The sequence below is a fragment of the Brettanomyces nanus genome, chromosome 1, assembly GCF_011074865.1.
Source record: "Brettanomyces nanus chromosome 1, complete sequence".
Classification (NCBI taxonomy): domain Eukaryota; kingdom Fungi; phylum Ascomycota; class Pichiomycetes; order Pichiales; family Pichiaceae; genus Brettanomyces; species Brettanomyces nanus.
The window spans coordinates 3829737-3844249 of NC_052374.1; the positions used below are offsets into that span (position 1 = coordinate 3829737).

At 42.7% G+C, this 14513-nt stretch overlaps 7 protein-coding genes across 7 annotated transcripts; 4 read left to right on the forward strand and 3 right to left on the reverse strand.

The window, feature by feature from the left end:
* Positions 1-32: 32 nt before the first annotated feature.
* On the reverse strand, positions 33-3863 carry FOA43_001805 (uncharacterized protein; the record flags this gene model as incomplete). Its single annotated transcript, XM_038922112.1, has 3 exons — positions 33-1056; positions 1928-1937; positions 2039-3863. 3 exons carry the CDS (start codon positions 3861-3863, stop codon positions 33-35), a joined length of 2859 nt encoding a protein of 952 aa, XP_038778040.1.
* A 238-nt stretch (positions 3864-4101) lies between these two features.
* On the reverse strand, positions 4102-4848 carry FOA43_001806 (uncharacterized protein; the record flags this gene model as incomplete). The annotated part of the gene is made up of 1 exon (XM_038922113.1): positions 4102-4848. The coding sequence occupies one exon, from the start codon at positions 4846-4848 to the stop codon at positions 4102-4104; it is 747 nt and encodes a 248-aa protein (XP_038778041.1).
* Positions 4849-6015: 1167 nt separating this feature from the next.
* Positions 6016-7887, forward strand: FOA43_001807 (uncharacterized protein; the record flags this gene model as incomplete). Its single annotated transcript, XM_038922114.1, has 1 exon — positions 6016-7887. One exon carries the CDS (start codon positions 6016-6018, stop codon positions 7885-7887), a length of 1872 nt encoding a protein of 623 aa, XP_038778042.1.
* Positions 7888-8407: 520 nt separating this feature from the next.
* FOA43_001808 (uncharacterized protein) lies at positions 8408-9028 on the forward strand (the record flags this gene model as incomplete). Its single annotated transcript, XM_038922115.1, has 1 exon — positions 8408-9028. The coding sequence occupies one exon, from the start codon at positions 8408-8410 to the stop codon at positions 9026-9028; it is 621 nt and encodes a 206-aa protein (XP_038778043.1).
* Positions 9029-9040: 12 nt separating this feature from the next.
* Positions 9041-10957, reverse strand: FOA43_001809 (uncharacterized protein; the record flags this gene model as incomplete). Its single annotated transcript, XM_038922116.1, has 1 exon — positions 9041-10957. The coding sequence occupies one exon, from the start codon at positions 10955-10957 to the stop codon at positions 9041-9043; it is 1917 nt and encodes a 638-aa protein (XP_038778044.1).
* A 972-nt stretch (positions 10958-11929) lies between these two features.
* Positions 11930-12610, forward strand: FOA43_001810 (uncharacterized protein; the record flags this gene model as incomplete). Its single annotated transcript, XM_038922117.1, has 2 exons — positions 11930-11938; positions 12104-12610. The coding sequence occupies 2 exons, from the start codon at positions 11930-11932 to the stop codon at positions 12608-12610; spliced, it is 516 nt and encodes a 171-aa protein (XP_038778045.1).
* A 505-nt stretch (positions 12611-13115) lies between these two features.
* On the forward strand, positions 13116-14138 carry FOA43_001811 (uncharacterized protein; the record flags this gene model as incomplete). The annotated part of the gene is made up of 1 exon (XM_038922118.1): positions 13116-14138. The coding sequence occupies one exon, from the start codon at positions 13116-13118 to the stop codon at positions 14136-14138; it is 1023 nt and encodes a 340-aa protein (XP_038778046.1).
* Positions 14139-14513: the final 375 nt, after the last annotated feature.

The following is a 14513-nucleotide window of genomic DNA, read 5'->3' on the forward strand; positions in this document are numbered from 1 at the left end:
GTAGTAAGTAGTGATCTACCACCACCTCATGCTTATCTCCAATACCAAAACATCCCATAACTAACAACCATACAAATGGCAGAAGAGAACATCCAAAATGAAAAGACACCAATAACCATGAAGAATCCTGGATAATGATACAAATAATACCTAAAGCCTTTGAACTGAACGGTAAACTCCAACGAAGCAGAATCTATATAGATGTCAGGATTGGCAAACTCCACGACGAGTTTAATATGTTGACTATCGAGAACCAACTGGGCCAGATCGATATCACCAGAAAGAACTTCACGAACTGGAAATCGAACCCTGAGCAAAGTAGAGGAATGATGTCTGTCAAGGTTAAACCAGTCAACTATGAAAGTCGGGAAAAAGGGTTTAACTAAGGCCGGAACAAGGTCCAAAGGCCGTTCTATAGGGAACCAACGAGTTCCCGTATAGTAGACTCCATCAGGAAATATGGATGGATCATCTTCAACTTCTGAAGCGGTAGATCGTCCACTAGAAAGGAAGCTGATCCAGAAGGGAAGTGTTTTGCTGTTTGAGGCGATTTTAGGATCCGCATCAGTCCTCAAAGCAGCATTCAAGTTGGTATTGGTGGTGGTTTCTTCAACCATAAGTCGCTTCATAGGCCAATCAATGACGTCTCGGCCAAAACGATTGGTCTGCCTGCCAAACCTGGTGACACCTTTCAAGTTGTCAGTAATTGGCCACAACTTGGCATGTTTCTCCTTCAAGTCAACTACATTAGGATTTAATTGCCAGGGTCTAAGCTCATTATTGAGAAGAGAATCATCAAGTAAAGAGAACCGGAAGCCAATTAAATCATCGTTTCCGTAATGAATACGTCGATAGACGTATTTCAAAGTGATTTCAAAGTGACCTAAACTATTAAGCTGAAGATCCGAATCTCTTCTCATGGCACTATCTCCTCTATACACATCAGAAAGTTTGTTCATGAACTCAAACGAGTTGACGGTTCTAAACGGACCTCTATTTTTGAACACATAGTCAAATTCGAGGTCATGTTGAACCAAAGGATTGGGTATAAGGGCTCTATAAAAGCGAATATAGGTGATAATAAACCACGGAAAGAGCAGCAAAATAGTGAGCCATGTGATAAGGAGGTAGATGGAGATTCTGGAGAGCTTGAGGGGAAATGAGATGTTGATTAACATCGAAACTACAAGATACGAGTTACGAGTAAGTGAGTAATCAGATGATAGAGCAATCAGATGGTAGAGTAATCAGATGATAGAGTAACCAAGTAAGCAAGTAGCCAAATAACAAGTGATTACGTAAGCAAACAATGAATGGGTAACAAGTTAATCAAGTAATCAAGCAATCGAGTAATCAAGTAGTCAGATGATTGAGGAATTGAGCAACCAAGAAGACGGGTGATCAAGTAATCAAGTAATAAATTGGTCGGGTAATCAACTAACAGAGCAATTGAGTAGTCAAGTGATTACGTAATCAAATGATAATATAGGAGATTGAATAACCAGTAATCGAGTTATGGATCAATTGAGTAATCAAATAATCGAGTAACCAAATAACTGAGTAGTCAAATAACCAAGTAAGCAGAACTGAGCAAGCAGAACTAAGCAATAAATTGAATGATTGACAGACTAGCTGGTCGATGATTCACCAAGAGCTTCAAATTTGTATCAATAAACAAAACAGTACCAGATCAACGACACTGGTCAATTCCATCAATTAGACGCACAAATATATGGATAATTAGATAAAGAGAGAGAGAGAGCATGTAGTGGGTAGAATAGATCAACACGGAAGAGTGTTATATCGGTGTAAGGATGCGCCAGCAGTAAAAAAACAACATTACATCCCACGCATCTAGGTACAATCAATGAAATTCTAATTATATCCCACGCATCTAGTTATATCATTATATAAACCATTCAGTAACCTAACGAAACCTTCATGGTGTAAGTAGTAACAAAAGGTAGACAAACCACCAAGCAGATATAATGGAAAATGTAGGTTATAGCCAAGCAATCCATCTGTAGAGTTGAAGTACTGCCGACAGGAGTGTAGAAAGCAGTGATATAGATCAAAGAGGTTGCTGGGGGAAGACAGAAATTGACGTTACAAATGAAATACAAGATGCGTTCATTGTAGAATAAACCGTCCTTGTTAAGTTTGGAGTTCAAGGCGCAACCGATGATAGGAAAAATGAACAACTTGAAAAAAGTGACACCCACGGGAGTTTTCCAGACTCCGTGGGGGAGTTTTTTCAAAGAAAGACGTCCAATTGTACCACCAAGTAGTAATAGACCAATAGGAACTTCAGCAGCACCTAAATATGAAGCGAAATCCATAAGAAATGAGAGAGGAGGCTCTCCATCTGGAGCATTTGGAATGTGAAGACTCTTATTCTCGACGAAAAGAGCCCTTAACCATGGAACCATACATACCACAATACTGCAAATGATTGTAATAGATGCTGGTTTCATAGTAGACGATATGAGAACTATTATGGAGTTCTTAAGAAGTTCAAAGTAGTTGAAATGTCTTAGAATATGCGGTAGACGTCGAGAAAACTGACCAATTAGGTGTAGTTCGTACTTTTTCTGATTCCAGAAGGAGCGTGGGATGTTTAAGCGATTAGAAGTGGACGACGGAGATGACGGAGACGACGGAGACGATGGCGACGAGCTGGATGACGAGGTGGTGGACTCAGAAGAAGGAGGTTGACGACGAGACTCGTTGGTCTGACGCTCCTTCTTCAACTGGCTGAATCTAGAATACACCCTAACTATATCGTCCATGTTTTCGGCAGGTCTCGTACGGTCTGTACGGGTACTGAGGATAGAATCAGGAACACTAGCCTTCCTAGAAAGAGCAGTAGTATAACTAAGTCTAGAGACAACAGAACCAATTCTAGATAGGGCATTGGAACGTAATGGGTGAAGCTTGCGTGGGTTGATGGAGGAGTTGTCTATAAGAGAGTCTAGAGACGACATGGAGTCTGCAGAAGACTGTGATGGAAAGATTTGGGTGTTAGAGGAGCTAGAAGGGCCATCTATATGTGTTGCATCGGCATCAGGAGACCCTGGAGTCTTTTCTAGAGATCCTAGAGGCTGTTCTAGAGACCCTGGGGTCTTTTCTAGAGTGTCCGAAGTGTTTGTAGAATCATCGGAGGTTCCTTTAGCCCCACTGGCTACCGGGGAAGTCTTCTCTGCCACATTTTCAGGTGGTTCGGGTGGTTCGGGTCGTTCACGTCTTCCAGGCACAGACGACTCTATGGCAGCCTCCTCATCATATCCATCAACCCCAGCCTCACCACCAACTCCAGCTTCCCCAGACTCCTCAGCCTCAGCCTCATTAAGCTTAGCACGAAAATCCAACTCGATCAATTTAAAGCCTCCAAAATTGAATTGAACCATCATTTGAAGCGCTAAGAATATACATACATAAGAGACTCCCTTATCAACATCCTGTAGAATATCGGAAGTCTCCATTGATTGAAGATATGCAATAGGAAGATCTGAAATATTAGGCAATAAGCCACAACTGAGTAATCCACCGTACCACTCCTTGGGACTCCCTAAAGCGACACCTATTAGAAAAGTTCCTATAGAGCCGGCAAACATTAAGAAGAAAGCAACGATGACGATGGTTGAAATCTGCTTAACGTCTGAATCTGAGATGTTGGTGACGATCTTAGCAAATGCCAAGGCGGGTAGCAAAACGATCACTGCCATAGAAGAGATATTCTTCGATGTATCCACAGTAAGAATCTTCATTCTAGCTAGCATAAATCCCACGCCTATGATCAAGTAGATCTTGAAGATAGGCTTGACTGCAATATAAATTATCTCACCTAAGGGCACCGAAGACATTGTTTAGAGTGAAGAACAAGACAATAGAGTCAATAAGAAGAGATCAAAGGTGAAGAGTTATATGGGAAATGAGAAGGCCGAATTTCGGGCAGTGTGAAAAGTGGGATGAACATGGGATGAAAGTGGGATGAACGTGAGATAGAGAAGTGGGATTACTGGATAATACATGATTCAGATTCAGATTTGGATTGAATTAATTAGATTGGTTTAGATTAGATTGGATTAGATTAGATTTAAACTAATGCTCCTCAAAATCAGTGCCTTCTGCTATGAGACGCCAAGGCGGGAATTTGGTTGCGATGTTGTCAGGATAGACTTCAGGGAAATTTTGGTGGATCTGTCTCATCAACTCATCGTATATAATGCGATATCCCATTCCACTCATGTGAATGCCATCAGCCAATAAATCCTTGGAAGTTTCTCCTGTATGCTCAGAAAGATATTTACTCATCGCGCTATATAAATGAACCACAGGAACGCCCATTTGCAGACATTCTTTTGCCACGGCATCTGAATACTCCAAGTTGAGCTGACAGCTTCTATAGTCTCCCGTTTGTAGATCTTCTGGATACACTTCATCCCACATCTTTTGGTTGTGAAGACCCGGGGTAATTACAACAAGTGGGATTTTCCGCTTTTGGAATTTCCGAGTGATATTTTTCATGTTGCTGACATAATCATCTATATCAACGTGCTGGGTATTTTCCGGATTGGTACCCTTTGCACGGGCATCATTGGTACCAAAAAAGACGAAGGCAATACGTACTTTCTCTGCGTCGGGTCTCTGGTCGTGTTCAAAACGAAGCATAGAATCTACCAATCTGATAGCATGTTTGGAAGTATAACCAGAGAAACCTCTTTGCACCACCTGCAATTTTCGAGTATAGGCATTGGAAAGAGCAGCACCCAATGTGAATTGAACGTTTTTTCCAAAGGCGGGTGGAAGTTCATTGAAGGCGAACTCCGTGATGGAGTCACCGAACATGAGGAATTTGTTGTACTGGAAAGGTGATGACATGGAACTCGGAAATCTTATGCTTGGATTCAAAAGAAATTGTTATGCGCGCATATATTCTAAAGCGGATTACCCTTTTTTTAAGTCCTACAGCAGGTTGTTTTTCCGGCGGGAGGGTTACCTAAATGGGAGGGTATTATTTGGGTCCAAATAAGGGGGAGAGAGAGAGACACAGTGATTTACGGAACGAGCTGTGCTGCACACTTGTCCGGATAAGGGAGGTGGATGTGGAGAGGAGACAGGAGACAGAAGACACAGAAGACACAGGGACACAGGGATAAGCTGATACTGCATGAGTTTCAGTAGATGCATTAATTATTTATGTACGTGTACGTGTTCCAATAAATGAAAGAAAGGTCACGGGGGACAAAAATTCAGGGACACGGGCCAGACAGGGAACAGTGTGCCGCATTAATTTTTCATGTACGTGTTCGGGTAAAAGACATAGGGACACGGGGGAGACAGGGACGAAACATAGGAAACAGAGTGCCGCATTAATTTTTCATGTACGTGCTCGGATAAAGAACAAGGAACACAGGAGAGAGAGACAGGGTAAGGGGGAATCCATCGACTGGTACCGCATGAATTTCAGAAGATGCGCTAATTATTTATGAGCTCAAGTTCCGATAAGGGATAGGCTGGGTTACCTCTTGTTTGGCTGCTAGTTATCTTACGAATGGATGATGTTGTGTCCACAGTACCGTAGTGCGTGTAGTGCGTGTAGTGCCCGCAGTACCCGCTGTGCCTGTTGTCCCCGCTGTGCCTGTTGTCCCCGTTGTGCCTGTTGTCCCCGTTGTGCCCGTTGTCCCGCTGTGCCCGTTGTCCCCTGTGCCCGTTGTCCCCTCTCCACTCCTCGTAGCAGTCCTCGTAGCAGTCCCCGTAGCAGTCCCCGTAAACCTGCCCCGTAAACCTGCCCCGTAAACCTGCCCCCTGCCCCCCAGTAGCCCCCTGCGCACCGTTGCTCGCCCGGCCGCCCAGTCGCCTAGTCGCCCAATATCACGTTTTGTTTCTTTTATTTCATCTCTTGCCTTTACGCTTTCCTTCCTCCTTATCGTTTATTTCCTTGAACTTGTGGAAGAACAAGGAACCATCGCTCACTGTCACACAGAATTTACTATAGAGTGTGCAGCTATCAACATGTTTAACTCCGATGCTATGTCCATTACTGGGGACACTCAAGATATACAGAGGATACAATCCATACAAAAAACCGTACCAACCCAGGCCACGCAGGCCATGCAGGCCACGCAGGCCATCCCTGTCATTCAGGACATCCAGGCTACACGGGGAGTTAACCAGGCTGCCATGGTGGATTCAACACAGCCAATCAACATCAGTTTCTCTAGAAATAGTAGTATCTACCAGAATCCCCGTGTTCGCCGTGAAAGTATAGCACATTCGCAGGGAATGGGTGGTGTTTCCTGGGGATCTGTTACTATTGGCTCCTGGTTAAAGGACGAGGTGATGTTATTCGCCCAGCAGCATGCACAGGAGCGTGCTGAGAGGGCTGAGAGAACCGAGAGGACCGAAAGGGCTGAACGAGCTGAAAGGGCTGATCACGTGCACGAGAGTGGCCCTAGCGGGATCAACGTCAACGTCAACGGCAGCAGCGGTCCCGTACCTGCTGGCGTCGCTGGTGTCGCGGGTGTCGCTGCTGCTACGGGTGCTACGAGTGCTACGGGTGCCACGGGTGCCGGGGCCAGTTTCATTCCCCTGATGGATAATCCGTTCCCGAGAAACGACTCCATTGGAATGATCGCGTCGCCAAACAACTCGTCGTACTTGGCAGATCTCGAGGCCAACTATTGCAAGGATTACAGCTGTTGTGGACAGCTGTTGCCTACTTTACATGACCTTCTCAGACATTATGAAGAGATGCACATTCAGCAGGAACCCACCGTGGAAGCTCCACGTGCTCGGCCTTTGAATGGAAATGGGCTGGATGCTGTTTCAACGAATGAGGTGTTCTTAAACCAGGAGCAGGCTCAGACACAGGCTCAGCAGGCTCATGCGCAGCAGGTTCAGCAGGTACAGCAGGCGCAACAAGCGCAACAAGCACAGAATCAACAGGGTCAAACGCAAACTCAAGCACAAGCACAAACTCAGAGCCAAAGCCAAAGTCAGCAGCCAAGCGTATCGAAGTTTGGACCACTTTCACAGTCGTTTCTGGATGGTTCACAGATGCAAATTGATGAATTTTCGTTTGATCAACAAGGAGGTAGTACAAATACAGGACTTGATGAACAATTCCAGTTTCAGGATCAACAGGGAGGTGCAACTTCGTTGTTTAATGCTCCATTTCCAATGGATGAGCAATCCAGCAACGGAGCGGTCAGTTCGAATGCCCAGAATTCTATTCAGATGCAGTTTCAGGGTCGGCAAGGGGTTGCCAGAGACGATTCTTTTACTGGGAAGAACTACTTTTCTCAGCAGCAACAACAACAACAGCAGCAGCAGCAGCAGCAACAACAACAATTACAGCAACTTCAGGCGCAGATACAGCCACAGCAATCATCAGACCACGTTAATCAACATTCCACACATCACAATGGCCGTCATAATGCACAGATCTCACAGTCTCAGGGTTCACAATCACCCCAATCAGTCTCATCGCAACACCACAAGACACACAGACATCGCGTGGCGAATAACCAATTCTCGCCTCAAGATGAAGAGATGGAGGATGATGTTTGTATAGATGATCCAGCACGGAAATTATACGTTTCAGAAAGGAACGAAGATAGACCATTCAAATGTCCAGTGATAGGATGCGATAAGAATTACAAGAACCAGAACGGTCTTAAGTACCACAGGCTTCATGGGCATCAGAACCAGAAGCTTCGAGCCAATCCAGATGGTAGTTACTCGGTGATTGATCCCAAATCAAACGCCCCGTATCCAGAAGGAGCCGAGTTTGATAAGGATAAACCATATAGGTGTGAGGTGTGTGGTAAGAGATACAAGAATTTGAATGGATTGAAGTATCATAGAGGACATACGACTCATTAGTGCTGAGTCAAGCATGTGAGCATGAGGAAGACGATGCCACCCAAGTATGTAGGCATACAAACACTCGGTAATATGTGGAGCTGAAGCCAGGGATTTTACTGAGCACTAGAGCCAAGGATTTTACATGCTGAACGTTGCTGAACGTTGCTGAACGCTGCTGAACGCTGCTGAACGCTGCTGAACGAACGCAGAAAGAGCAGGCGCTTGAAGAGAGTTATGGGGTTATAAAGCAGTGTTCTTACACTAAGGTGGATGTGGTGGTGAACTTACTTCACCAGACAAGTTTCTGATTATTTACTAAGTACTTCAGACAAATCTGACTACCCTTTTAATACGCTGACTAGTAATATAAGAATGAATAAATCAGAGCCCAATGAGTAGAGAGCAATCAAGAATCTTAATAAGTAGCATCTCGCGACACTTTGCCTATACAGCCTTTGCTGTCATCTTTTCTGTTTCTGCTATCATCTTTCTTCTGTTTCTGCTATCATCTTTCTTCTTCTTCTCTTCTCCATCTAAAATGGCTTTGCAATATACTCTAGTGTTCATATTGTTGTTGGTGGAGATGGCTCTATTTGCCATCATCTCGCTTCCACTTCCACCGTTCATTCGTAAGCCGTTGCTCAATTCGCTCAATATGCCATTTCACTCTGAGCATTTCCAGATATTCTTCAGATGTGCTATTGCCTTTATTGGTATTTTATTTTTGGACTCCTTGAATAGGATGAGAAGGGTGACCAACGAGCTTTACTATGATAAATCTGGATCCTTTGGAGGGTCAATGGACTCGCAGATGGGCTCCTCAATGGGCTCTTCAATGGGCTCCCAAATGGGTCCAGTTGGAAGTTCACGTACAGAAGTTCAAACCAGACGATTCTACTCCCAAAGAAACGTATATTTATGTGGATTGACACTATTTTTATCGCTAATTGTCAAGAGAACCTACGATTTGGTGTATGAATTATTGGCTGTTAAGGAGCAAATAGCTAGCAAGGAGAAGTCGAGTAAATTGGATGAGTTGGATGATATTGACGATGAAAAAATGGTTGAAATAAGAGCCAAAATTGCTGCCAAGAACAAAGAAGTGGACACCTTGAAGAAACAGGCAGAAGCTCTAAGCAGAGACTATAAAAAGATCTGAAAAAAATACACCTCATTCGTACGAATTGCTCTTGTGCTTTGGAATGAACGAAAAACCAGCATCTGCCTTTCCCAAGAACAGCTCTGTAATCTTTATCCAATCCTTATAATCGGGAGATCCTAATAAGCTTTCCAGCTCATTTCTACCCTTCCAAGGAGGAGGTCTCTGGTTTAGTTTAGGAGGCAGCCTCTCTAAAATACCAACTGGAATGTATCTATACGTAAAAGAGAGGAACTCACACATGTATCGTCTGGCTGTATTGATGCCGAACTCATCAGACCCCCAATGATCCACGGCGTAATGAGCGTAATTCTTCACTATGTCCAACCTCTCTGAAGCAGACTTATCCAAGTACTGCTGTGCTTGTATCTCTTCAAAGATCCATGGTTTGATCAATGCCCCTCTTCCAATCATCACAGAGTCGACTCCGGGTCTTTTGATCGCACTGTTATAATCTTCATAGCTGTAACAATCACCGTTACCGACCATATAAACAGGATGTCTATCAGAGGCATCTTTATCTTCCACCTGTTGCTCATTATAGTCCTTAACAATCTGTCCAACCTTTCCTATATAATCCCAGTCAGCTTCTTTGGCGTACCTCTGTTTTCTTGATCTTCCATGAACGGTAATGGCACCAACATCTCCCTCTGCAAGCAACTTGTGCGCCAACTGCTCCGCCAAGGGCTTCTCATTACTAATACCCATTCTTAGCTTGACGGTAACTGGGATTTCCCCAGAACAATAGTTCATTCCTTTTAAAACCCGGATCATCCTGTTGGGATTTTCCATCATAGCCGATCCTTCTCCCTTTCTGTACAACATATCAATAGGACAGCCGCAGTTGAGGTTGAATTCAGAAACATTAGGTGCAAGTTTAGCAATGGCCTCAACAGCTTTACTAGTCTGCCAATGTTTAGAAGCAGCCAACTGTACTCCAAATCCAGGATATTCCGTCTCATGGGCTTTAACGAGAGCCCATTCCGATTTAGAACCTTGAATCAACGGAAGACATAATGCCATTTCGGAGTAAGTCACCTCCGCTCCAAGACTCCTCATCAATCTACGAAACGGCAAGTTACCGACAGTCGTAAGAGGTGCAACAATCTTTGAATCTTTGAATCTCAAGTCCTTCTTTTCACCAATCTTGAAAGGTGCTTCAATATACGATGCAGCATGTTCTTTGGCATCTTCTCTCACTTGGGTTGCTGTCTTTCCTTTGTAATTCTTGTCCAGCCATTCGGTAATCTGTTCAGACTTGTCCAAGGAGATCTTCCTTTTTTGAAGAAGGTTTTTGTCACCACCAGATATCCAGTTTAGTTCTTCCTGTTCGTTTTTCCGAACATAATCATCTCTGTAAATTAACACCTTCTTCTCCTTATCGTAATGGGAACCCAACCACCGGCATTTCAATCCAGATGGACAGTATCCAAATTCTTTCCATACCGGACATTCTCCTGGTAGATCTTCCGGCTTCTGAGCCAAATATGCTTCGACGTCGTGCGAAAATTTGCAGTTTTCCACCCCATAGTTGCAGGTATGCAAGGTATCCATAGGATCAACCACAGATGCACATAATTTAATATTTTCATGGGCTTGAATCAGCTGTCTGGCATGGTTCTGACCACGTCTTTTACCCTTACGTTTAACGTTCTTTCCCTTCCCCTTAGAATCATCTCCTCGTGCTGTTCGGCTGGCTTCTGCATCATCATCATCAAAATCATCTTGCTTACTTCTCGCTCCATCTTCAGCAAGAAATTCCTTCTTAATTGAAGCCACTCCTTTCTTCCAAGAGTCATGAGAATCCTTGATAGTCTGTACAGAGTCTTCCGTAGACTCGACTGCCAATTTTTGAGATTTTGAAGCCGGAATAACTTCAACTGGAAGATCCTCCGAGGATCGCTTTCTTTGTTCATTAGTTGAATCCATTATGCAAAAACCAGATCAATATTCAACGATTGATGCTCTGTTTATAAACAGTTTCAAAGCACTTTAAATCATATTCCATAGAGCTGAAATTTTTCACTTGAAAATTCTTCTGGCTAATAATTTCCTAAAAGGGAAGGTGACCCGAGGACTCACATTTCTTGAACGAGAACTGTAAGAACCACAACTATACACCCATAACTATATGATCTATTTCACTCTGATTACTTGCTTCAGTCACCAATCCACTTAATACATTTAGTGGCGTTATCAGCTCAGTACCGGTGCCCAGATATTGAAATAACCGTCTTATCGCGACTCCTCGCAACTTCCTCATTTGTCGTCGCGCTTACAAACCGTTTACATGGATCTGCCTATCTGTCAAGGGATTCTCCTGAATTATCATTGATTTCTGCAATATTTTTGTCGGTGAGTACCATCAAAATTGGGGCCAAAATTAGGTGTGAACTCGGAGGCCAATTCGACAGTGACGCAGCAGAACCAACCATTTGAAAGTGCTCTCTAAAGAAATTCATCCCTTGATTGGTAAAGGACCTGGATATCTCTCCTTGGGATGTGAGTCATCCATCGGTGATTTGGATGAAGAATTTACCGATATTAAGACAATTGTTGAATCAATTCTTCACGATTCTGGTTCGGTGTTACAACCCCAGAATCTATTTCTAGACCTTTCCCGACGTTTGGAGATGCATTTCAGCAACAGCTTCAGCAGTTATCTCTACTTTCCGGTAAGAAAAACAAAGGAGAAAGTGAAATGGAGCTCAGTGCAAGAACCTTTCTTAACAACTTCAAGTACTTTGGGTCCGATTCTGAAAAGTATAATCGTAGTTTTAGCTTATTTCTTCCCCTAGCTTATCAAAGAAAGGAAGTTACTATATGCAGTCTCTGGCTGGAGTATGCTGGCTTTAGAAAGTGGTGATAAATCAAAAGCTCTGGAGTATCTAGACAAGTCCCATGACATCTGTTCTCAGATCTATAAACGACTTCAATTTCATCCATCCAAAGTCAATAGATTAGAACTAATATCTCTCGTGGTGTCTCTTACGTGTCTCGTACTTAAATTCGTCTTCAGGAGGAGATTCGGACAGTAGGAAGCTTAGTTTTGAGAAATTATATATTACTTTGAAGATCGTTGGATTGGAAAACCTCTTCAAAAAGGTTAAAGACTGCCCCATAGGACTTTGGGTGCTCAATTGCTTCTTCTATAACAATGCTTTGAAGGTGATGAAAGTCACCACCGACAACAAGGTGGGTACATTATATCCTCTTTCTGAGTATCAGAAGGTCATCTTGTTTAATTTCGATAACATAGAACACTCTATGGAAGTGGTGTTTGCTGAAAACAGTCCCGACATTTCAAGATCTTTAGATGGCACTTCGGATATCACGGAGTTAATGGAGCCGGTGATGAGATGCTGTATTGGACTGTTCTTTAGACTAGGAGAAGTTAACAATCTCTATGATATATTCATAGCCAAGATTCGTGAACTTGTCGATACTTGGAAACCGCTATCGATTGCTATGAAAGGGAAGTCGGAAGCCTTTAAGCTGGAATTTTCAAGCTCCCCAAGGTACAGGCGCTATGAAGATTTGAGAGTTATGTTTCACGACTGGATAGAGATACATGCAGACTGACTGGATGAACGGATTAGCCAAACCATGCCAGAAGAAAAGAGAGCTTTATCTCACATTTTTCAAAGTCTTACAGTTAGCGTTGCTTCTTTTCCTACTGATCAAATTGAAGGAGGCTCCTCTTTGTGTTAAGAGATTTATGGTTCAATGTTACAGAAGTATGCGACAGCTCATTGTTCCAAGTTTTGTGACTCGACTAGCATTTCCACTTTTAGTGACTGGTGCTGCAGCGTGTGAGCAAAGAGATAGAATCGTGCTAAAGGGATTATATTTGCAGATGGCAATGAAAAGTGACAGTCCGAACCCAAAGAGAGATACCTGGGATATGTCTCGAGATATCACTAACAAATTAAATTGAAATATCTCTTTGATATTAGAGATTCTCGATCCTATTCGTTTTGCAACCATATTACTGCTTAAGGAAATCTATGAGGTAAAAGAAATTTTTAAGAGCCATAAATTTTAAGATCCAAAAATTTTGAATTTTCTGATTAGTATAATCATTGCTATGCTCTCTCGTGCCATTATGGGAGGCAGAAAAGCAGAGAATAATCCAGTTAAGATCATAGAAAGATGTCGTAAAGAAAATAGGCCGGTATTTGTGGCTGGACCAATGGTTAGATACTCCAAGTTACCATTTAGACAGCTAGTTAGACAGTATAATGCAGATATAGTTTATACTCCTATGATACTAGCGCGAGAATTTGTGAGAAATGGAAATGCAAGGATGAGTGATTTTAGTACTAATTGGCAAGATAGTTCTCTCATTCTGCAGATTGGGGCCAATAATGTGACGGATTTGGTACGAATGTGCGAGATGGTTCGACCATTTGTTGACGGCGTGGGCCTCAACTGTGGCTGTCCTATTAAAGACCAGGTTAGGGAGGGTATAGGAGCAGCGCTTATGTCGAAGAAAGATCTTGTAGCGGATATGATTCGTACTGTTAAGGAGAAATTTGGGGATTCTTTGCCTGTGGAAATTAAAATACGAATCCATAAAGACATCAATGAGACTGTGGAATTTGTGAGGTGTGCAGAAGATGCAGGTGTAGATTTTATCACAGTTCATGGAAGAACCCAAAATACAAAATCTTCAGTTCCTGCCGATTTAGACAAGATCCGTATAATAAAGGAACATGCTCGAGTTCCCATAATATCGAACGGAGATTGTCGAAGTCTCGAAGACGCTTACAGAATATATAAAAAGACTGGATGTAACGGAGTCATGGCAGTAAGAGGAGTGCTATACAACCCTGCGATGTTTGCAGGATACCAGAAGACACCATGGGGATGCGTAGAATTATTTTGGGATTATTTTACTTCCTATGGACTTCCGTTCAGGCTTGCGCAACATCATCTTAGCTGTATGCTCGAAGGGCAGATCCCTAAGGCCTTACACATTGAACTTAATGAGACAAATAGCATGGTGGAAATGGTTGATTTTTTTGATAATTATTTTGAATTAAGAAGAAGAGGAGATAAGAATTTTGGACAACGAATAGGATTATCTTATAGGAAGGTTGAAAAGTGAAAATGAATAAATTCTAAGTCTTATCTGAATTATTGAAGATTGAAAAATAGCAGTAAAAAATAGGAGTGAAAAATAGTAGTGAAAAATTTTAGTGACCTAATTAACAGTATCTTCTTCTGATACAAGTTGGAAAACTGTATTTAAACAGGCCTAGGAAGCCAAAGTAAGAGTACTTTTACTTACTCGTCCTCAAGACTGATATGATGATACCTATTATATTATTCAATGAACAGGGGAGTATACCATACTCTCTTTAGGGTCATAACAGCCAAGTCTCGTTTTGAGCTGGCAACTTTGACCCGTCCAAATTGTTGTGATTGTTTCATTTTGTCATAGTTACACTGACAGTCCTTGAGGATAGATTAATTGTAGTAC